This window comes from Mustela nigripes, chromosome 1 (genome assembly GCF_022355385.1).
Source record: "Mustela nigripes isolate SB6536 chromosome 1, MUSNIG.SB6536, whole genome shotgun sequence".
NCBI lineage: Eukaryota > Metazoa > Chordata > Mammalia > Carnivora > Mustelidae > Mustela > Mustela nigripes.
This window is the reverse complement of record NC_081557.1, coordinates 38,417,666-38,440,187: the sequence shown is the minus strand read 5'-3', so window position 1 is coordinate 38,440,187 and position 22,522 is coordinate 38,417,666. Positions and strand designations below refer to the sequence as shown.

Genomic DNA, 22,522 nt, shown 5'->3' with positions numbered 1-22,522 from the left:
TACACACACACACACACACACACACACTTCATGGCTTTGCCATATAGGCTCTGCCGATTTAGGGCATAGTCCCTGAAGCTGTAGGGATACCCGCAAAGGAGAACAGGTAGCAAACACTTTTTGAAGTTCCAGCAACTTGTCTGGTATTGAGGGATGTTCTAGGACTGCTAGGGAACTTACTGACAAGCTGGGAGACTGTTTCTTATGAGGACTCAATGGTGAGGCATGCACGTGTGGTGTTGGAAGTTTGTTTGAGGTGCTGCGGGGACACGGAAGTGACATCTCTGGGTGGAGGAAGCTGCTCAGGCTTCCCAGAGAGAGGTTGGTGGTGTTGGTCTTGAAAGGACAGATAGGTATTTGTTGGGCAGAGCGGCTGACGAGGGGAGCATCTGAGCAGAGGGACCCAGGCGGCTGAAGGGTGAAGCAGGCAGCCTGCTGTGTCTGGGTGCCGTGGAGTGGTCATGTGGTTGGCATGCAGGGGACTGGACAGGCGTCTAACAGGCTGCAATTAGGTGGTCAAGGCCATGGGTGCCCCTGGCAGCCAGTTGGGTCCTGTAGTGGGTGGGGATCTGCTGGAAGATTTTAAGGAGCAGATGATAAAAGTCATAATTGCATTTTAGGAAGACTCTTCTGGCCAAAGAAGAGCACTAGGGAGACTTGCCAAAAATACCTCTCCTGGGGACTCTGATTCACACTTTTAGCATCAGAGCTGGGATACTTTCAAGAGGCTACCCATGTCACCCAGCCTCCATCCAGAGCTGGGAACTGGGCAGGACTTGGTTGTGGGGTGTGGTGGTGGTGTGGGGACACTGGCGACTGCCCAGCTCTGAGAAGGGTGGAAGGTCCCACCTGGGAGCCAGGAGTAGAGTCCTTAGGGGTGGAGGGGCATGGAGAGGCATGGAAGGGCATGCGGCTGAGGGATTGGGGGTCAAGTGGACATTCTCGGGATTGAGTTGCATCGGAAGGGCTGGGTGGAGCCTGGGTGCTGCTCCAGCCAGGTTCCCTGAGTAGCAGAATCTCTCCAAGGGCACTATATGAATTGGGTCTCCATACCCAGGACCTCGGAAATCCTTTTTGGTTTTCCATGAATGCTTTCAGGGAAGGATCCTCAGTGCAGAGAAGCGGCTTTGAAGGTGTCACTGCCAAGTGTGTCTAGTGTGTGGGTTTGGGGTTGTTTGGTGTCCTTTTGGGCCTGTTTGGCCTTCAAGTTGAATCCTACATGTAGAGTCAAGTCAGTAGAACTAATGGGGAATCAACACCAGGAAAATCCACAAAGGGAGAGCCCGGGCAAGAGCGAGCGCATCGGTGGGATTCCACAGGGGGAATCAGCATGGATTCCAGTTGGATGAGTGAGAGATGGATTGAAGGTTTGGCTTTCCTTGTTCTTCTCCTGAGGTTAGCAGATTGTGTTGGAGACCCCTCTGAAGAGGCTCCCTGTGTGTGTGTGTGTGTGTGTGTGTGTGTGTGTGTGTGTGTTGGAGAGCTGTGGAAATGTCAATGGAATCAAGTTGTGGCCTTTTGCCTTTCTTTCTTGATACTGGGACTCTTTGCTGGTGCAGTGGGAGGGCGAGAGAGGAGTCTGGTGGTCTGCCCTCCTCCAGAGCACTCTAGGCCCTGCCGAAGTGAAGGCACAGAGAGGCCTGATTCCCGAAGTGGGTACCTCAGCCTTCCCGAAGGTTCTTCTCTTTGGCTAGGGGTCTTGCCTCACTGTGTGCCTCCCAAGTGTTTGTGGCCTGCTTAGAGCTGATGCTGTGTACATAGTAGGTGCTCATATGTTTGTTTATGTGTGTATTTATTTGGGCAGGAATGGCTCATTGTCTAAAGGGGGAAACAATACTCTCTTACCCTGGCCAGTTCCTAGCCAAAGTGCTGAGATGCATGCTCTCCCTGAAGTTGAACTGGGTATAAATTTGGAGGAGTGGGCTGGGGGCTAGGGTGAGAGGCTCTTATTTGTCTCTGAATTTGCATCCCTCCCAATGGAAGACCTGTTTTGCAACTGCTCTGTCGCTGTGTCTTCATTAAATGGCATGTTGCATTTCTGAAGAGTCAGGACTCCATGACAGCCATAACACTGGAAACAAGTGGATATTCGGGAACAAGCAGGGTCTGTTCTGGGTCAGCTTACACGCTTGCACGTGTCGCTGTTGGCCTGGGTTAACTTGTGGGCAGTTCTTAGACTTTTTTGTGTCTCCATGAGAGCACAGGGGTCCAGTTTCCGTGCCGGGTTGGGGCTGACTGTGCCATCAGCATGCAGCCATCTTTGGGGACCAGGGGAATAAGGGTGGGTGCTTGAGGTCAAAGGTCAATGAACAGTAATTGAGGAGCTGGGCGACAGGGCGCTGAGTGGAGTTCGTCCGGTGGCTCTGGCCTGTGTAAGAAAGCAGCCCGTCTACACCATCTCTAAAACCTGTCTCTGAAGTTGGAATGCTTAGGGTCCTGTCCTGTCGTCATGCGTGACTTTATCTAGAGGACTGCTCTGGCCTTGGACCATGCTGAAAGTGCTTTTGATGAAAACATTCTGATTTCAGATTTATAAAATTATCTGTCCTTCGTCCTTCCTGCCCCCAGATAGTTGCACACACACCTTCAGGAGCTGTGGGCACGCTCCGTGTGTTGCTGGTGTGTGCGTGTCGGCCACGGTGTGAAACAGCCCTGGGCTATTTTTGTGGTGTGGGGTGGCCCGGCCCGTGTGATCTGTCTCCCCACCTGTAGGCTGCTCCTTAAGGGCAGGGAGGACCACATACTTATTTCTCTCCATTTCTCTAGTGCCTAGCACATGGTGGCGGATGGGAGTGGATGATGAGAAAACAGAAATGGTTTCCCTCTTTTTTTTTTTTTTTTTTTTAAGATTTTATTTATTTGACAGAGAGAGATCACAAGTAGGCAGGGGGACAGGCAGAGAGAGCGGAGAAGGCAGGCTCCCTGCTGAGCAGAGAGCCGGATGTGGGGCTCGGTCCCAGGACCCTGAGATCAGGTCCTGAGCAGCCAAAGGCAGAGGTTTAATCCACTGAGCCATCCAGGTACCCCAGTTTCCCTCTTTTGTTTCAGAATAAATTTAAGGCAGCTTGCAAGGCTGTAAAATAGCATAAATGAAAAGTAGGAAACCTCAGGAGAGAAGAAGGGGGTGGAGGTGGAGGTAGGGATCTAACGCGGATTTGGGAATAAAGCCAAATTTGTTGAAAATAACCTCCTTGCTTTCTCCGCGGGGCCTGACAGTGTGGCTTAGAGCACTTGGTGGCCAGTGAGTAAAGCCAGGGCCTAGTCGGTTGACCACAGGTTAAAAAAAACCAAAAACCAAAAAACAAAAAACAAAAACACATAACGTTGTCTTGTTATCAAACTTTCTTTGGGATCTTTGTAAAGAGCAATCTGATATATGACGAAGGCCATTTTCAAAGTCCTGGAGTAAATCCAGTGACTAATTCAGGGGATGTTTCCTTGTATGCCGATGGCATCGCATAAAAGCATAATTCAGAAAAAGTGAATTATCGAGGGCTCTGGAATAAACTTTTCCTCTGAGGTTACTGTGGAATCAGAAGGATTAGTTGTGGCCGCTGCTGTGATGCTCCCTTTCATCCAGTCTCCTGATACCACCTGCCACTGTCCGAGGTCCTAGCTTGCAGGGAGGTTTAAGATCATGTTTTGGGGGTGGAGATACTCATGTGTGATTTGTGATGAGGATCTCTGTGCTTGGATACCTTAAAAATGGCCAGACCCAAAAAAGCACTATCCTGATGTTTGGTGGCTGAGAGGCTGAAAAGGAACAAAATGCACTGTGATAAATTATGTCCTTGGTTACCCCAAGGTGACAGGAAAGAGTAGTTTTTTTTCCCTCCTGGACACATCGGAGCCTAGATTTTGGTGGTGGTTCTTCTTTTCCTCCACTTTTTTTTTTTTTTTTTTTTTTTAAGATTTTATTTCTTTACTTCAGGGGAGAGAGAGGGAGTGCTCGAGGGGTGGGGGGAGGCAGAGGAAGATGGAGAGGGAATCTCAGGCAGGCTCCCTGCTGAGGCTCGATCTCATGACCCGGAGCTCATGATCTGAGCTGAAATCAGGAGTCAGGTGCCGAACCATCAGAGCCACCCTGATTGTGGATCTTCTAATGCCAGTGCCCACGAGATTCATGTGGGTCTGTTGGGTCGAAAGACAGCATTTAAATGCCAGTGTTCCCAGTCAGAAAACTGGAGCAGAGCTTGGACTTCCCAGTTCAGCACTTTGAAATGCCAGCTTGCTTCGGTTGCCCTTGTTGATTGACTGATGACCCAGTCTGAAGTGAGCTATAGATTTACCTAGTGCTTCTGTCCCCTGCATGCTGTGTCAGTAGTCCAGGGTAGACGCAAGCATGGCCAGTGTGAGGGAAGCACCCTAAGTCACAGGAGCTAGAGAAGGTGGCTTGGGACCATTTCTGGGTGTGGACTAGGGAGGACTGTTTCTGATGCCATAGAATCCGACCTCCAGATCAGCCAGAGGAACTACATCTGGACAGGTCAGCTGTTGGGACTCGGTGTTAGCCCTGAACTAACATATCATTATGTTGGCTGGCAACAAGCTTTGTAACAGAGGGATGAAGGATGACACCCCAGTCATGACCTACAGACTTGCCACCCATACAGCACTCTGACTGTATGAGGCTCCTTTGTAGGCACTCTTCTTCGGCAGGGGATTGAGACGGACCCTTTTGAAATGTTTGTTGTAGGGTTTGGCCAAGTGTAGTGTTTGTATTTATCTGTTGTGTTGGTATCTTTGCAAATACAAACTCTCTACTCTTGGTTTTTAAATTTGTACTCATTGTCAGCGAAAATGAGAAGGCATCACAATAATCTGATGGTGAACCTCACTGACTAAGAAAGTAACATTATCCATGACTTAGTGATTAAGGAGTATTCTTTTCATGGTGTTTGTTTTCTTTGTTTTGAATAAGCATTATGATTGGGGAGTCTGTCTTAAATATAGGTTCACTCTATAGACCTGCTAGAATTGAGGGGGGTTAGTTTTGGGCTTTTCTTTGACTGTTATCCTAAAAAAGATCCTGCAGGTTTTCCATTTGAGCCGCCTGAGAGCTACTTAACGCCAACTCTTGTGGCATTTCTTTTTCTTTTAGAGCTGGAAAGAAACTTCTCTTTCTGGCTTTGAAATGTGTTCAGTGGTCTGCCTCCCGGGGGTCTGTGACTGCAGGTCATGACTTCCAGCTCAAGCTTCTTGGATGAGTGCACTGTCTGGGTATCAGTCTTCACTTGGGAATGGTCAGATTGGATAGCCTGTCTGGACCTGAGTCTATGGCCTAGTTCTTTGGCAGGTGTCTTCCCGATGAAAGAGAGCAGTGATTATTACCTTGACTTGCAGTGATGGTGGCAGAAAGAAGAGGCAGAGATTTCTGTTCTGAGTGGCTAACAGATTCCTTAAGGGGGTGGGGAAGGTGATTCCCCTAAAGACTGGTAATACAGAGCTGCGTAGCATGAAATCAGTCAGAGCCCCCCTTTTTTTTTTAAAGGATTTTTATTTATTTATTTGACAGAGAGAGATCACAAGTAGGCAGAGAGGCAGGCAGAGAGAGAGGAGGAAGCAGGCTCACCGCTGAGCAGAGAGCCGGATGTGGGGCTCGATCCCAGGACCCTGGGATCGTGACTTGAGCCGAAGGCAGAGGCCTTAACCCACTAAGCCACGCAGGCGCCCCAAGTCAGAGCCTTTCTTGAACTGTCACCTGGGCAAGTTCTTAGTGCTGATGGAGCAGGAGTATTCATCAGGGAATCTCAGGAGGGTAATGCCAAAGTCCTCTCACGGGGTGCTCAGCACCCGGGTCTTGGTGATGAGGGGTTGGCTTGTGGTTGGATCCTGTTGATATGGAATTGATTTTGGAAAATGAGAAGGAGTAATTATCCACTCCTTCCTGCTGAAATTAGAACCTGTTGGCAGTTGGAATTTATGACACCAAGGCTCACTGACTGCTACTAGCTTGATGGCAGACGTGGCCTCAGTTCTCAGTGTTGGCGTTCCCTGAACATTCTGCGCTGACTGTGCCTTACATTCTGCAGTCCCATTTCTCTGGAGGCTGCCTCCCAAATCCAGGCAGTCGGTCCTGTATTTCTCAGGCCGGTCGTAGGCAGGTTTGGCTCGTGTCTGAAATGATAGGGAACTAGTAACTTGTCCCACTTTACATATGCAAAAGCAATGAACCATCATTAGTGCCTGACATTCCTCCCAACTACCCAGGGAGGTGAGTCAGTATCCTCACTATTCATTAGGAATTAATTAGACTGTGCTTGAGGGTGTCAGTTGTAGATTGAGCTGAAGTTCAGCGCTGCCTACATTCTCTCCCTTTGAAATCCAGCCTCCAGCTCACTGTCCAGTGAGAGTGTATTTGAGTCTGCTGATCCCATGGATGGTGCATTCTAGCTGACAAAAAATGACTCCTGGATTCAAATTTTGGTTAGTATATGACTTTGGCAACTTATTTAGGTGTTTACCTCATAAGGTAGAAAAAATACCCAGTGGGAGTGGTGCAATGATTAAAGATGCTTTCCGTGAAAGCTTCCGGCTTTATGCTGGAAACATGGTTTATTTGGAGAAGGTTGAATATGGATTTGATGTACTAGTTCACTTTGGAAGTAAATGATCGTTGCCCTAGTGTTTTTATTGGAGGGCAGCTTTTTTCTTACAAGAAAAGTTTGGCTTTCATTAAGATCAGAGTGACCTTAGAGCCATCAAATGTGTGGTTGAGTTGTCTACTACAAATACTGTTTCAACCATGTGATTGTTTCTTTAAATGGCTCATACTGTTGCTATGTCCACATTCTTCTGAGCTTGCAGAAACCTTCCTTAGCTTTCCGTTTAGTGTCATGACCTATGTTGCCTTATTCATTCACCTGCTCCCTCAAATTTGCTTTGTTACCATTTTTTGCCTCTTCACATTTCTTCCTTGGCCACCACTTTGGCTTCTGGCCTTCATACCCTGACCACTTTGCTTCCCTTATAGCCTGCGTACAGCTTTTCTTACAGCTGTCATCTTCTGATGCTGTTTTATCTAGGGGCCACTAGAAAAAAGAAGACAAAATATTGTATCTCAAAAATTACCATTCCATTCAAAATAATGTATGTTTGTCGAAGTAGAAACTTAGCTCCTAGAGTGCCCAAACCATGTTTATGTCTTTTTCTTTAAAAGATTTATTTGAGAGAGAGAGAGAGCGTGTGAGCATGTATGCGTGGCGCATGGGGTGGGGAAGGCAGAGGGGGAGAGAGAGAGAGAGAGAGGGAATCTCCAGCAGACTCCTGGCCGAGTGAGGAGCCTGACACAGGGCTCAATGCCATGACCCCTAGATCATGAACCGAACTGAAAGCAAGAGTCGACTTGATTAGCCGATTGAGCCACCCAGGTGCCCCCATAATTGTGTCTTTAACACAGAAAGACTGTTGGTTGTAATTGTGATTACTAAATTAAAAAATTGGATTAGATAGCCAGCGCTTGGTTATTCAAACTCTGCCAGGCTTATGTCTGTCCGCTTACGTCTTTCTAATTTGGTAATCTTCTTTGGGGATCTTCTCATTAGAACCTTGACCAGAGTCAGGGCGAGGGATGGGAAAGGGGCTGAAACGCTTGCCCTTCTCAGGGGAAGCTTGGGTGGTAAGTTCATGCGCATCGATGTCAGAGAACGTTCAGGTCATCTGGTTGTTGGTTTGTTCTTTCACCGAATATGGTTCCAGGGACTCTGCCAGCACTGGGGATGCTGTGGTCCTTGCCTTCAATGAGATTGGGGTACAGATGGGGTGCAGTAACAAATCACCTTACTAAGCTTTATTGTAGGTAGAGTGTATGGGAAAGCAAGGTGACGATGAATGACTTAGTTGGCCTCCTTCAGTGTTAATGATGGAAACTGAGGCACGTAGGAGTCTATAAGTGTTGTGTGGTCCTGGGCTACTCAGGTAGAGACAGAGTCCTAATGCCTAGTCCAGCCCTTTTCTGAATGTCTCATAGACTGTGAGACATTGGCTAAAAGAATCTGTATGGATTTTTTGTGACCCTCATGTTCAGTGGCGTTTCATTAATCATGAGGTTAGTTAAAGCTCACCCTTTTATTTGAGAGCTCTTAAATCACCTATAAGTGGGTGAGATGCTTACATTATGAGAGACCCACAGGAATTAAGTTGAAGGGAGCAGCAGATTCCTGTGCCCTGTGTCAAACCCCTTGTGAGTACATCCCTTGCATGGAGTTGGTGTCAGAAGCACCTACGTTGGACTGTCTCGGCCCCTTCTTCCCCCAGACTTTTATATCCAAGTGCGTATTGGACAAATACACATATGTCATTTCTCTGTAATCACATCACCTCTCTTCAGGTGTCAGTGGGTAATTGTGAAAGAGTGATCCATTTAGGGAGTCTAGCTGTGAGGGCAGTTAGGAATGTTTGGGTCACTGGTAACATTTCTTTCTGGAATTTATTATAGTGTAGCAAAGGAGGATTTTAGGGGAAAAATGAGCCTTTGGAAATGCATTAATGATGGAAACGGAAACACCCAGGGACTAATGATACACAGTATATCTTGTTGGATCTCTGTGGCAGTCCTGTGAGGGGAGAGTCCCTCTATCCCTTAGTGACTTTCCTGTGTTGGAATCGAATTGAGTTTATCTCCCTCTATAAGTTAAAACCTAAGCTTCTGTGAGATTCCCTAATTTAGCCTGGGTGTCAAGGGTGGTGAGTGAGCCGGGTTTGGAAGCCAAGTCAAGTTGAGTCTTGACACCACATGCTATGTTCACTGCCCCCAATACTCTGTTTCTTCTTCATGCACTGCATCAAGTGTAAGTTGACTCCCTTGCTCATAGGATGTATGAGGAGGTATGGACCTTAGCTCTGCACAGATGTTCTGTGCCCGCCTTGTTCAGTTAGCCCTTATTATTGGTAACAAGCAGGTGCTTGTTGCTCTCTACGTTCTGAAGCCTGGTAGATTGGGTGGTAATTTACCCATTACACATGTGTTTAGGATATTCCTAATGTGTGGCCTTTACTCTGAGAGTCACTGGGTACATGTTTCCAGGATGAGGTGGATTTTGAACTGGGCTGAAAGGGATAGAATGAGTGCCAGAATGGTTATTTTGGTATCTAGTATGGGGAGCATTTCTCAGCCAGCCCCAGCCTTGTGATCGGAAACTCTCTGCCCATACAGGACCTCATCTTACAATTGGGTTGTAAAACCGAGGGCATGTGTGACTCTGAGGATTATGTGTGTGGCAGCGTCTGGGGCTCTGTGTTGGCCCTTGTCCACAGTTGATAATCCCATCCTGCTGGGCTCCAGCTGACCAGCTTGCAAGAGCCTGGACACAGAGTTCTCCCCTTTGCAGGAAATGAATAAAAACATGAGCGTGTTTACAACAGTGCCTATACTTACTGAGATGGATGGATCCAGTGGCACTCGGGTGGCTCAGTCAGTTGGGCATCTGCCTTCAGATCTGGTCATGATTTCAGAGTCTTGGGATCAAGCCCTGCATCGGACTCCCAGCTTAGCAGAGATCCTGCTTCTCCCTCTGCCCCTCACCCTTCTTGTGCTCTCTTGCTCTCTCTCTCTCTCTCTCACACACACACACACACACACACTCCCCCACTCTCAAATAAATAAAATCTTTAAAAAAATAAAAAGGATGAATAAGTTAATGCTCACTAATACTGCATTCCCTAACCAAGGACTAGTGATTTTTAGCTGTAGAGTAATTTGAAAGGGTTGTTTGCAGGACTCTAGAGTGTCTGTCATGAAGGCACAGCACCCCTTGTGGAAGTTCAGCTAGCTGGACATTTTTCCATATGTTGAGTTAGAATCTTTTCTGGAACTTCTCTAGAATGGGTTTACACCCTCCTCCGTGGCAACTCTCAGTGGTTGTTCAATGTCTGGAGATACTAAGCTTGGCAGTTAATGATTCAGAAAGATCTTACTAGCTTGGAGTCAAGGCCCAAGGGTAAAAGTAATGGAATTTAATGGGAATAAATATAAACTCGGGTTTTTAGCTCCTAAGACAGTTGCACAAGAGAGGAATTTCAGGAACAGCACTGAGGAGCTTGGAGGTTTTATAGATCCTAGGTCCCTCTCTGAGTGTCCTTTATGGAGGGTTGTGGATCAACTGGGATGCATTTATGAGCGCTGGGCAGAGAAATGATGTGACTTCTCTCTAGTCTGGATCACAATCCGGGGCTGTTCCTGTCATACCTGAATGGGTGTTTGGGGGTTGGATTTGCTCCCACAAGGGATGGATAGACTTTCAAGGGATGGATAGTTGGAAGTTAACCGGGACGTGGGTGTTAGCCTCCTAGACAGAAGGATTAAAGCATGCCGGTACGAGGGAGATGGTGCTGGGGAGGTGGCGGGTTCCTTGCCGCTGGTCATGTTCCAGCATAGACCGTATGACCAACTGATGGGAGAGGAAGAAGGCATGTCAAGCATAGGGTCAGGGGTTGCTGGTGTGTTCTGGCCTGGGGACTGAGGATCTTCCTTCCGTGGGAGTGTTCTTAGGCAAATAGAGATCCCACCATTCCTCAGCTGGCCTTCATTGCCCAGGACTGTGTCCCTCTGCTGTCATGGTTGCATGCTGGGCACATCACTGTTCATCCTACAGTGTGACTCCCTGCAGTGAGTTCATACTGCTGAGAGCCTCCCAGAGCTCAGGGACAGGCCTGGGCTTCCATGGGGGCCATTTGTGTTGTTTTGTTCTGTATTTGGGTCAGGTAGGGAGGCAGAAGATGGATTACCCACTGCCTCAAAGCATTTGCTCATCCTCTCATATTTTCTCCAAGAAACTGCTTTGGAGGCAGAACAGACTATAGGGTAGAATAGTACAGTTCACCTTGAATTTTTAGGAGGCTGCTAAATCTGCCCCCCCCTCCCCAACCCCAATAATAATTTGAGAACTGAAAAGACCCACACTGGAGGCTTGGTGGAGTTCATGGGCAGGTCAATCCCAAAACCCTTTCTTGTGGCATAATTGATACCTCTCAACGTTTGGCAGTTTGTAGAGTCCTGTGTTAATGTACATGTGTTGGTAAGGAGTAGTAAATATTTTGCTGACAAGTTCTTTGAATGATGGATCTGTGGCAGCATTTAAAAGGCAGACAACCCGAAGGTTCCTTTTATCCAGGTGCTGCTAGGTCCAAAAAGCTGTCAGGGTACGGAGCCAAAAGCACCCACTAGTTACACCATTAAACGTGTAATGTTCTTGGGCCCCCGAGTTTCCGCAGCTGGGATCTGTTGATAGACGCAGCTGGGGGAGTGCAGGTGGGAGGGAAGTAGTTGGGAGAGAGAAGGAGAGAAGACAGGTTGCTTGCTCTCCGGTGACTGTTCTGGAGCCGAGAGAAGTCCCTGGTGCCCGGCAGGGCCTCCGGCATCTGCTTCTCTCTCTCCTACTCACCTCTGTTGTAATGTTGGGTGGACTTGAGGCGGGGAAGCAGGCTAGGATGGTGGCTACACTGCACTCTCCCACTCAAGCCCGGAACCTCCCCATCTTCGATCCATCCCCAGGAGCATTTCTTCTCCCTTTTGGGGGAAGCCTTTGAATCAGTGACCTGATGCTTTTTCAACAAAGGAATATTGATATGTTAGTGTGCAGACTGCAGGGGGTACTGGATTAGATCAGTTTCACGTTGGTGTTTGTGCTGGTGTTTGTGCCGGTTTGACATTTGTTGGGAAAGCTTATCCCATTATGGCCATAGGTTACATGCATAATTTAAGGGGAATAAATCTTTAAGAAAAATTCCTCTCGGTTCTGTAATCTTCAGGGCTACAGAAAAAGAAATGAAAGACTCCCTATGGTTTTCATGTGATCAGAAATTCCAAGTTAGGCTCCCAGACGGAGGGCCCCATGTAGGCCTGGAACATTTCTGCCAGTGCGCCGGCCACTTGTCGTCGGTTGCACCGGGAAGGTAGAAATGGGGGCAGCTGGGTCCCAGCTTCAAGGTTACAGTCTAGAAGTGGGGAGTGGCCAAGTGAAGCGAGCATGTAGAAGAGGACCCCTGCTGCGGAATGCTGTCTGGTAGTAGGTGCAGGGCACCTGGTGTTGCCGTTTCAGTGGAACGAGTGTTTGTGTCCTCCTGCAGCCTGCCGCCATCTTGCATTTCAGTGATCTCATCGACAAATATTGGGCCATTTGACATTTTCAAGTTATTGTGCCCATTGCCACGGCAAGGCAGACATTTTTTGTTTTGCTTCATTTTCTTAGAAACAACTGGTTTTGCCGTGGACATGGAATTATCCTCGCGCAAAGTGCTCCTGGTAGCTTGTAGGCATCTGGTCAGTGTTTCTGTGGGATTCACGGTGAACTTGCAACTCCAGGGGGGCCCCATTCTCACGCCTGTGGAGATGTTCCAGTTTCTGCCTGCCGTGGATTTCTGTACGTGTGGTTGACGCGGTACGTGAAGAACAAAAGCCACTTGGCTCCCCAAACCCTGTATTCTCCTCTAGGAGCTCTTGTCCAAGCAAAGCTGGAGCCTGAAGAGTAGGTACTGGAATGAGGAAGGGCAGTGTTGTTGGTCATTACCTCCTCCTTACCCTATCTTTTCATTTCTGTCTTAGGTTTATTTTCTTGAAAAGGCTCCAGGCTTCGGCTTGGAAAATCCAACCGCCAAAATTGAGCCCAGCAGCTGGAGCGGCAGTGAGAGCCCTGCCGAAAACATGGAAAGAATGAGCGACTCTGCGGATAAGCCAATCGACAATGACGCAGAAGGGGTCTGGAGCCCTGACATTGAGCAGAGCTTTCAGGAAGCCTTGGCTATCTACCCACCCTGCGGGAGGAGGAAAATCATCTTATCGGATGAAGGCAAGATGTATGGTAAGCAGTCCCCGATGTTCTTTTGAGATCCTATGATGTGCTTTTGTGATAAGGAATGGTGGCAGCTAGCCTTCTGAGATCCATTCGTTGTATTGGGTGGAATGATCTTTGTAGAATTTCAGTTGGCCATCCAAGGGACTGAATCTCAACCAACCGGAAGAGTCAACAAAGGACCATTGGGAAATCGTTCTCTGAGGTTTTCTTCTTCTATACACGCAATAGCATGACAGCAAAGCTCTCAGGGTCCAGGTAGGGATTTAGTTGCAGTGGCATATGCGGACCCATTCTTCAGAGCACATACCCCATCTCAGTAGCTCCTGGTGACTGCTGCCATGTAGAAATGGGGCCCGTGTTGACAAATCTCTTCATTTTTCCCTCACTCCCAGGAAGAGCTAGCAGTACAGATACTTATATATGGAATCACTCATTTTTAAAAGCCAGCACTTTTGCTTTTTAAATACAGCCCTATGTCGGCCAGATGAGATGCGTGCGTAGCTTGATCAGACCTCCAGACTCCTATTTTACTGCCTTGTTGCCTGTCTGTAGTTGAGGGGCCAGCCAAGTGGTTCACACCCCAGGCGCTCTCACCAGCCTCCCCTTCTCCGAGAGCATGCCTGGCAGAGTGCTCTAGAGGGAACTTCTGGAGTGCCCCAGAAGATAGGACTGGTCAGCTGAATGGCTCAGGGTGCCCATAAGCAAGCAGTGGTCACCGGCCTGGTGCCTGTGTCCCAGGACTGAATGTTCCCTGCTCCTCCCCTGAACGCTTCCAGCTGCAGACCTGTACTGCTCTGGCTGCCTCCTTTGGGGAGCAGATGGCAGGTGGTTGCTTGTATGTTCTGCTTGTCTAATGGGGCACGTTGTAGCTGAGTCTAAAGAGATGCAAACAAATAACCAAAACTCAAAGAGGACAGGCTCAGCAACCTTCCTGAGGTTGTTAACTTATTCTGAAAGTGATTTATCTCTAAATAATTTGGAAGGCTTTTCTGTAATCGGGTGTTGTACCTTTAATACCGCGCCTCCTCTCTCCGGGGCCGGAGGGGGGCTGCTGCTGCTCAGGCTAGCACACACAGCCCAGGAGCGAGGAGTGAGCAGATGGTGGTACAGCTGCTCCCAGCTGTGTCCCCCCCCCCCCCCCCCTTTTCCAGCGTGGATGACGTAATGGAAACAAGGGAAATGCTACTTTCCATGGCATTGAGTCTGCGGCCTGTGAGTGTCACACACTCGCAGGGGAGAGAGCCCAGGCCTTCGTTTGTTTTAGGCTCCTGTGTGATCCTCTGGAGCCAGAGAAGCTTCTTCGTGTCCATGGGTGACATGGACTCAGGGTGACATGAACTCTCCTATGGGCAGAAAGTTACAGGGCCTCTGGTCGTGTGTGTGTGTGTGTGTGTGTGTGTGTCTGTCTGTCTGTCTGTCTTTGTTGGGCTGCCCTTTCCCAGCCTGGTTATTAGCCTGAGAGGTCTTAACCTCTGTATCTAAAGAGGTACCTGTGCCCACGCTGCCGCTGCAGCCCCCACTCCTCCCATTTTAAGGGCAGAGGAAAGTACTTTAACCTCTGAGCCTTCTTTGGGGCCAACTTCACTGCTGCTTGTGAAACTGGCTTCAGACCTCTCTACCTGGTACAGCTCCCATTTGTTTGCCCAGCAGTTGTGATCTAAAATACCAGCCTGGGGGCACCTGGGTGGCTCAGTGGGTTAAAGCCTCTGCCTTCGGCTCAGGTCATGATCCCAGGGTCCTGGGATCGTGCCACACTTTGGGCTCTCTGCTCAGCGGGGAGCCTGCTTCCTCCTCTCTCTCTGCCTGCTTCTCTGCCTACTTGTGATCTATGTCTGTCAAATAAGTAAATAAATAAATATTAAAAAAAAAAAAGAAAACTTCAAATTAAAAAAATATATAAAATAAAATAAAATACCGGCCTGTGTTGGACACCCCTGTCAGGGGTTTCTCAAGTCAGGAATCCTGGAAAGGTACTTTCACTGGAGGAAGGAGGTTTCACGCTGAGAAGGGGATTCAGAGCAAAAGTTAATTTTTGTCGACTCCCACTGATTTTCTTCTCTGTTGATTTCCACAGCCATGGTGGGCTTAGTCCATCTGCCTGTAACATCATCCCAGAAGTAGTTTTCTTTTGTGGAAATAAGTGTGTATGTACTCTTGTTGGTCATTGGGTGTCAGGGGCACTAGGCTACATATGGGAAGATCACTGAGAAGCTCGGGATTTGAGCCCTTTCTTGACCCAGGGTGGATCGTCTTACCCTCGGCGTGCATCTCCTTTTTCTCCCCTGAAGAAAGAGTCAGGTAGTTAACGTCCATGGGTCCTCGGGACCCGTGCATTTTGGGATGCTGGGGTTTTTGTGACTTGTACCTCAGCAAGAGCGATGAGTGTGTTGAATGATGCAGTGCTGGCTGTGGGACTATGTCTTGAATGCCCCTCACAGTCAGGTTCTGAGTGTTTCCTGAGGGCACTTGTTCTTTAGATGAATTTTTTTTCTCCCTTAAATCAGCATTCCATTGACTTAGGGTGTTAATGACCAACCTGATTGTAAATGGGGTGGTCTTCAGAGCAAGCAGTGTTAGGAGTTACAGCTGTAGGGTCATGGGTCCAGATTGGGGGTATGAGTGTGCAGGAAATGAATTTGCTGTAGGGCCCTTGAGGCCGTGCCATCTTCAAGCAGCTGCCTTGGGGAGGAGTGCTGCCCTCAGCATTGGCCCCCATGGAGTCCTGTCTCATTGACCCCTGTGGAGGAGTTGTGCTGCTTCTGCTGATCCGGAAGGGAGACATGGTGTTTAGCAGGGATTCGGGAGCTGAAGACTAGGCCCTTGGGAGGACTGCCCCAGATGCTGATGACCTGTCTGTGACCGTGGTGGGGGGAGAAGTTTGCCTTGGGAGCCCCCATGGGAAAGCCCCTGCTTCTTGGGGCCCGAGTCAGTGAGAGTTTCTGTTTGCTGGCTCCCGGCCGGCTCCCCAGCTTGCCGTCCATGAACCAGGACGCAAACCAGACCAGGAGTTGGTTTCCTGAGGTCCAATGAGCATACTTTTTCTTCTCAGCATTTTGAAAGTGGAAACACGGAAAGCATTTTAGGTTCCGTAGGGTAAAATCAAAATAATTTAATGCCTTTTAGTGAAATCCCAAGCATTTTTGACTGGGAGGGGGGTGGTCGGGGTTTCCGATATTTCTGAGCATTTGTAGAGTGTGTTGTGATGTCACGAATCCTGAGCCAGTTGAGAAGCAAGGTCAGGTGCAGCGCTGATTCATTTTGGTAATGACATTTCCTCCGTGCTTGGTGGTAGGGCAGATGCAGTCTTACAGAAAGGAAGAGATGAGAAGCTGTCTTTATGAGGCGGTCTGGGCCATTGGAAGAGAGGCTTAACTCTCTCTCTGCTGCTTGGGTGCATGGGGACACTGAGCCTTGACATGGTTGGCCTCTGTGTGGACAGACTGCTTCTGCCTGGGGCCCTTCTGTGTGGGCAGCTGTCCTGAGGGATAGTTAGGAGAGTGAGTGAGATTTCTGTTCCTGAGGGCATGCAAGCTTGCGCGCGCCCTCTCTCTCTCTCTCTCTCTCTGTGCTTTCCTTTCCTTTTTCCTATTTTTACATAGCTGTGTGTCTTTTTCTGATAGGTAGTTGGAGAGGAGATAGCAGGAGGACAGGAGGGGAGAAAAGTTTTTGATCAGCAAACTTGCTGGAGATTGAATTTCATAGGAACAGGCCATTAGTTTAAAACAAAAGCCCTGAACCGCGGGGATACCCAGATGCATTTTTCTCTTGCAGCTGAAAATTCTGGTCTGGCAGTGGGGTCAGGTATCACCCACAATCACACCAGGGCAGGGATAGGAGCAAACATTCCCTGACTGATGACTTTAGAGACAGAAAAATGTGGCACTTAAAATTTTGGGGCTTTGGAATTAATTGCTAGGAGGCTTGGCCCTGCCACTTCTAGATACCAGACTTGGGGCAAGTTGCTTTTCGTCCTCGTGCATCTGTTTTCCACCACTGCAAGAGGGATTTAAGTAGATCCTACTTCTTGGGATTGTTTTAAGAGTTAAATAAACTCACTGTGCTCTGAGATTCCCCCTACCATGTTTGGACAGTTGGGTCCAAACTGTGACCAGGCTGTAAAAAGTGTTTTTGAACTGGAAGCAGAAAGTGCTCTTGGCCGTGACCTGGGCTATAGGCTTTACCTAGGATTTCCATCCACTGCTCCCAACAACATTTTTTTCCCCCCAACAACATTTTGAGGTGGGTATTCTCATCCCCGCTGTGTAGATGAGGATGCCCATGAGCTCAGAGTATAAATGGAGGAGCTGGATGGGTTCAGATCCAGGTCAGTCTGGCCCCCTAACCTGGGCTCTTTCCACAAGCCTTGCTCCCTTCCATCCCTGGTGGAGGTCATTCTATGTTAATGACAGTGTTAATCAGTATTGAGCACCGCCTGTATTCCAGCCCATTGCTAGGGGCTGTAGGGGATACACCTGTGAACCAGACAGACACAGTCCCTGCCCTCATGGAGCTGTCGCAAGTTCATTTGCAGGAAGCTCTGACCTCAGGTCAGGGCTGTGTGCCGGAGCTTTCTGGGAAGTCTGAGGGCCCTTTGAAGATGGTCACCTTCCACTTAGCCTTTTGAAGCCTGTTCTTGGCCACCAGTGTCCAGGGCACCTGGCCCAATGCTGGCGGGAAGAAAGCATCTCAAATAACGCAGCAGGGAGGATCCTAGATCACAAGGCTGGCCCTGATGGTGGCCAGGAAGCTGTCTGGAAGATTCTGGTGCCCTGGGATCCTACAGGCTGCCTGGTCAGAGCAGTTGCTGAGCAGTGTTTTTCTCCTTTTATGAGCAAATGTCTTCAAGGTCCTTGTCTGGGGACAGCTCTAGGGATGGGCCCTTTCTTGCCAGGATGCTAGGCCTACTGTTTAGCCCTGGAGAGAAGGGCTATGATGACTGGATAAGTTTGGGTGGGGGGTAAGAAAGAAGAGGTCTCTGGGCCGGTCCTCTCCAGTTGCCGACCTCAGCCCTGCCTGCTGGGAGAGCACTGGACTTGAAATGGCCCCTCTGCCTACTTCTTAGAAGCACTGACGAAAGAGGGAAGGGGGGCCTTTAGTGAGGTGGTGGCTGTGGACATCAGCATGGGTGCACACAAGCAGGCACAATTGAGCTTTGGTCAGTTGGGCAGAGACCGAAATCTCTGGTCCCCAGGCTCCTCCTGGCTTAGAGAAGCGCTTGGGGAAATGAGGAGCATCCCTTTTCAAGACCAAGAAGGTGGCCTATGTCTGGAGGCCCCAGAAGCCCTGAGGTGGACATGAATATAAAATCCAAGCCCTATGGGATCTCCAGGCCACTTGGAAAAGTGAAGCGTGGGGCCCGAGGTGAACTTGTTTTTCTGCACCTGGCCATCATGTGGCATCTTTGATTTCCTCCTTCTGTCTGACCTGTGATTTGGGGTATTATTTCAAGCAAGTTGGCTGCAAATGTGAAACCCAAAGAACTTGTGCCCTTAGAACAGACCAGAAGCCCCATAAGGCAAGGCCCCCACCCTGTCTGTCTTGTCAGACACAAAAGGTATCAGTAATGTTTGTTGAATATGTGCATATCAGAATAATGCTCAGGACAAAGAAAGGGCCTCTGCCGTTGGAGGCACTGACTAGAAAAGAAGGGAAAAAGCTGGGAAAAAAACAGGAGAAAGATTTTGTATATTTAATGGTCTTCCTAGATTGAGAAGGAAGAAATCTGGGTTTTTTAACCTGTGTTGGGAGATGTTCGTTCAGGAGGTAGGAAGGATCTCTGCCCGGTAGGCACAGGAGTAGAATGAGGGTTAATTCTGGACTCCTCAGAACTCCTCAGAATGGGGGTTTGAAATAGTTTGGTTCCTGTGAGAAAGCAAAGCCAGCGTCATCAGCGTTTTGACCAGGAAGGTTAATGGGGGGGGGGGGGGGGGAACGTGCAAAGGTTTATGCACAAGGTATGAGCCCTTGTACAATCTGGGTAAAATGTAGGATGGCTCCAGAATGGGTCATAAGAGAAATCAAAGGAAGAGAACATTGAAGTATTACCAAGTTATGCTTTCTAACAGCTTTCCCACAGCAGCAGATGAGCCCTGGGATTCAGGAAGACGTGGATTCAGAAGTCATTTACTGCCGGCCTGCACCGTGCATTGTGAATCTTTGCAGATGTAAAATCTTTCACACAGCTGACCCATGTGACCACTTACTGGGGGCTTTTTTTGCTTTAGAATGTGTTGTCTTATTTGTTCCTCATGACAGCCCAAGGGTGTAGGTCCTGCAAATTTCCCCATTTTATAGCTGAGGAAACTAAGGCCTAAGGTCAAGTTAATTGCTCAAGGTCACACAGTAAAGAAGTGGTGGAGCTGACAGTCCAAAACCAAGCCCGTTTATACATTTAACTACAGTTGATCCTTGAACAACACGGGTTTGAACTTTGCAGTTCCACTTCTATGCAGGTGTACGTACAGTACAGTACAGTACAGTAAATGTATTTCCTTGTGATTTAAAAAATGAATAGTTTTCTGTATTTTAATTTACTTTCTTGGAAGATTGCAGTATACAGTACATATAACATACAAAATATGTATTCATCGACTGCTTGTTATTGGTAAGGCTTCCGGTCAACATTAGGCTCTTATTAGTACTTAAGTTTGAGGGAAGTCAGAAGTTACACTCGGATTTTTGATTCTGCAGGGAGTCAGCGCCCCTAACCTCTGTGCTGTCCCCTAACCACAGTGGACCCAATGTTTGGGTCAGCTGTACATACTGGTACGGAAGATTGTTCTTCACTAGAAATAGCCAGAGCTTAATGGTAGGGCCACAGAGAGTGGTTATTCCTGACTGGGGAACACACGGGTCTCTAGTATAGAGTGCAGGGGAATAAGAGGCTGACTTCTCTGAGCTAACCTGGAATGGGGAAAGGCCAGTTCATGTTTGTCTTTCATTTACTTTGGATTAGAGACCCCTTCGAGAACCCATGGAAAGTCGAGGCTCTTCTTGCCAGGAAGCTGCGTGTTTGTGTGTGGTGTGGTTCCAGGATTCCGGCGCACAAAGGGCACAGCTCTGGTGCTCTGAGAAACGAGAGTGTATCCAGGAGGGCGATGGTGGGCCAGCCTGGAAACATGGTCCACCTCTGCGTCATGGAGGACCTTGAATGCCACACTGTGGTGTCTGGTGCTCATTCTGAGGACAAAGGGAAGCCATGACATTTTCCCCAGGGAGATGATGTGGCTCAGCCTGTGTTTCTGAAGCCAGCTCTGCAGGTGTGTGGGCAGGTTAGATGACTGTTGAAGGAGCCCAGTGGGGAGAAGAGGAGGCCCGGACCAGGTACCAGCATGTGGGCGGGCAAGTTTCAGATGTGGAACCAACAGGACTGGCTAACCCGATGGGATTTGTGAAAGACAAGGAGGAGTTGAATGGTGTTAGGATTCTGCTTCGGGTGGTGGCGGGGGTGGCCCGGAGGCTGAAGTGTGGGGAGGTCAGACGGGAGAAGCAGGTTTGTAGAAAGGGGAGGAATGAAGGGTTGAGTTTTGTCATGTGCTTCAGGGTACTGGGTGGCCACCAAGGCTGTGTGGGGGCTCACCATCAGAGAAGCGGTCCCTGGAGCTGTGAGAGTGGTGGCGGGGACAGCCTGTGGGACACAAGCTCACTGTGGGTCACGGTGAAGCGGCCATGGATTTTGAATGAGCTGCTTCTAGCAGGGGGGCATTGAAGAGATCACCTTTGTGAGGAAAAGGGAGACCTCTTGGTGGTTCCCTAGCCTGACCAGCAGCAGCTGAAGCACTTGAGAAGCTGAAAAAGAAAAGAAAACAAAAACTGACTCATACCATGTGAATCAGAACCTCTGGGAGTAGGGGCTGGGAATCTGTGTATTCTGAAGCTCCCTGGGTAGCCGGATGATGGGCCAGCTTGAGGACTACAGGGCTAGGGGGCCGCAGCCCGGGGCCAGGAGGCCAGGAGCACGTTTTTAGAGTGGGTGAAAGAAAGAAATGAGCCGAGAATGAGACTTCACCTTTGAAACAATCCTTTACAGAGCTTGGGTCCAGGCGGTAAACTACTTTATTCATTTGGTGTCTCCTCTGTACCAAGATGGAACATGACCATGGCCCAGTGTTTGGAGAGGTTTGGCCACACACAAGGAGAGCCTTGAGATGGCATCTTGAAGGACATGAACAGTTAAAGGAAAACTTCCCCTTGGGCAGGGGAGAGGCCGTTGATGAGCAGGGAAGAAAAGTGATGAGGTGAGGACCTGTCTGATGACAGAAAACCCAGACTCGACTTTGAAGGGGGTAGAGCTTTCTTTTCCCAGAGGCACCTTGCAGGACCAGATGGGGGCTGGGGCGGGTTGTGGCCTCTTGAAACGTAGAGCAGGCTCAGTAGAGATTAGGGTGGGGGATGCTGAGTAAAATTGAGGCCCTGAGAGAACCTGGAGAGTTTCCTTTTCTTCTTCTTTTTTTTTCTTATTTTCTTTTTTTAATTGAAATTTGTATTGGGTTATTGTAAATTCACATGCCATTGTAGGACATAATACAGCACTCCTTTGTACACTTTGTTCATTTTCCTCCATGGTTAGATTTTGAAAAACTATTACATCCTATCACAGCGAGGATATTAACGTTGATGTGTAATTCATTATAGAATCCAATGATCTCATTCAGATTTCCCTGTTCCCCCTTGCACTTGTGTATGTGTGGTGTTTATGTGTGTGTATTAAGCTGTACAGTGTTTCCATGTGTGTAGGTTAGTGTATCCACTACCATAGTGAGGAAACTGGACAGTTCCAATACCACAAGGATCCCTGGGGCTTCCCTTTTTCTTTTTTTTTTTTTCTTCATTCCTTCCTTCCCTTCTCTCTCTCTCTTTCTTTTCAAAGCAAGTGGGGAGAAGGAGATGGAAGGAGAAAAATCCCAAGTAGTCTCCAGGCAGAGCATGGAGCCTACTGTGGGGCCTGATCTCACGACCCTAAGATCATGACCTGAGCTGAAATTGAGTTGGATGCTCAACTGACTGAGCGACCCACGCGCCCCATCTGGGGTTGCCCTTTTATGACCACACCCAACTCTGCCTCCTCACTTTAATTCCTGACAGCCATTAAGCAGTCTTAAATTTCTAAAATGTTGCCCTGTCAAACATGGTACATAATGGAATCAAATTGGATATAACCTTTTCAGATTGGCTTTTTCCATTCAGCAGAATTCCCTGGAGATTCCTCTGGGTTGTTAGTATGTATCAGTATCTTGTTCCTTTTTATTGTTGAGTGTGTTCTGTGGTGTGTCTGTCTAAGACCATCTGGACTGGTTCTAGTTTTTGGTTATTACAGCTAAAGCTGCTATGACTGTTTATATACAGGTTTTTTTGTGAATGTGAGTTTTCATTTCTGTGGGATAAAATGGCCATGAGTGGTAGTTGTGCCTTCTGCATTTTTTTAAAGCTAGTTTACCTGTTTTCTAGAACAGCTGTACCATTTCATGTTTTCACCTGTGATCTAGGTTGTCTGCATTCTCCCCAGCATTTGGTTGTCTCACTGTTGTTGACTTTAGCCATTCTGATAGGTGTGTGGTGATATCTTGTGTGGTTTTGATTTGCATTTCCCCGATGACTAATGATGTTGAGCATCTTTTCATGTGCTTATTGCCATCTGTATATTCTGGTTGGTGAACTGTTGTTCATGTCCTTTGTCCATTGTTTAATTGGATTATTTATATTTTTACTGTTGAGTTTTGGGAGTTCTTTAT

The 22,522-nt window shown here is 48.3% G+C and overlaps 1 protein-coding gene across 10 annotated transcripts in view; it reads left to right on the top strand.

Moving 5' to 3' along the window:
- TEAD1 (TEA domain transcription factor 1) overlaps positions 1–22,522 on the top strand; it is a 261,228-nt gene that overhangs the window by 72,596 nt on the left and 166,110 nt on the right. For all 10 annotated transcript variants that reach the window (XM_059408043.1, XM_059408047.1, XM_059408049.1 and 7 more), the window contains one exon: positions 12,542–12,797. In XM_059408043.1, the coding sequence (XP_059264026.1) occupies positions 12,641–12,797 (157 nt within the window). In that variant the 5' untranslated portion in view covers positions 12,542–12,640. The remainder of the gene's footprint in view (positions 1–12,541; positions 12,798–22,522) is intronic.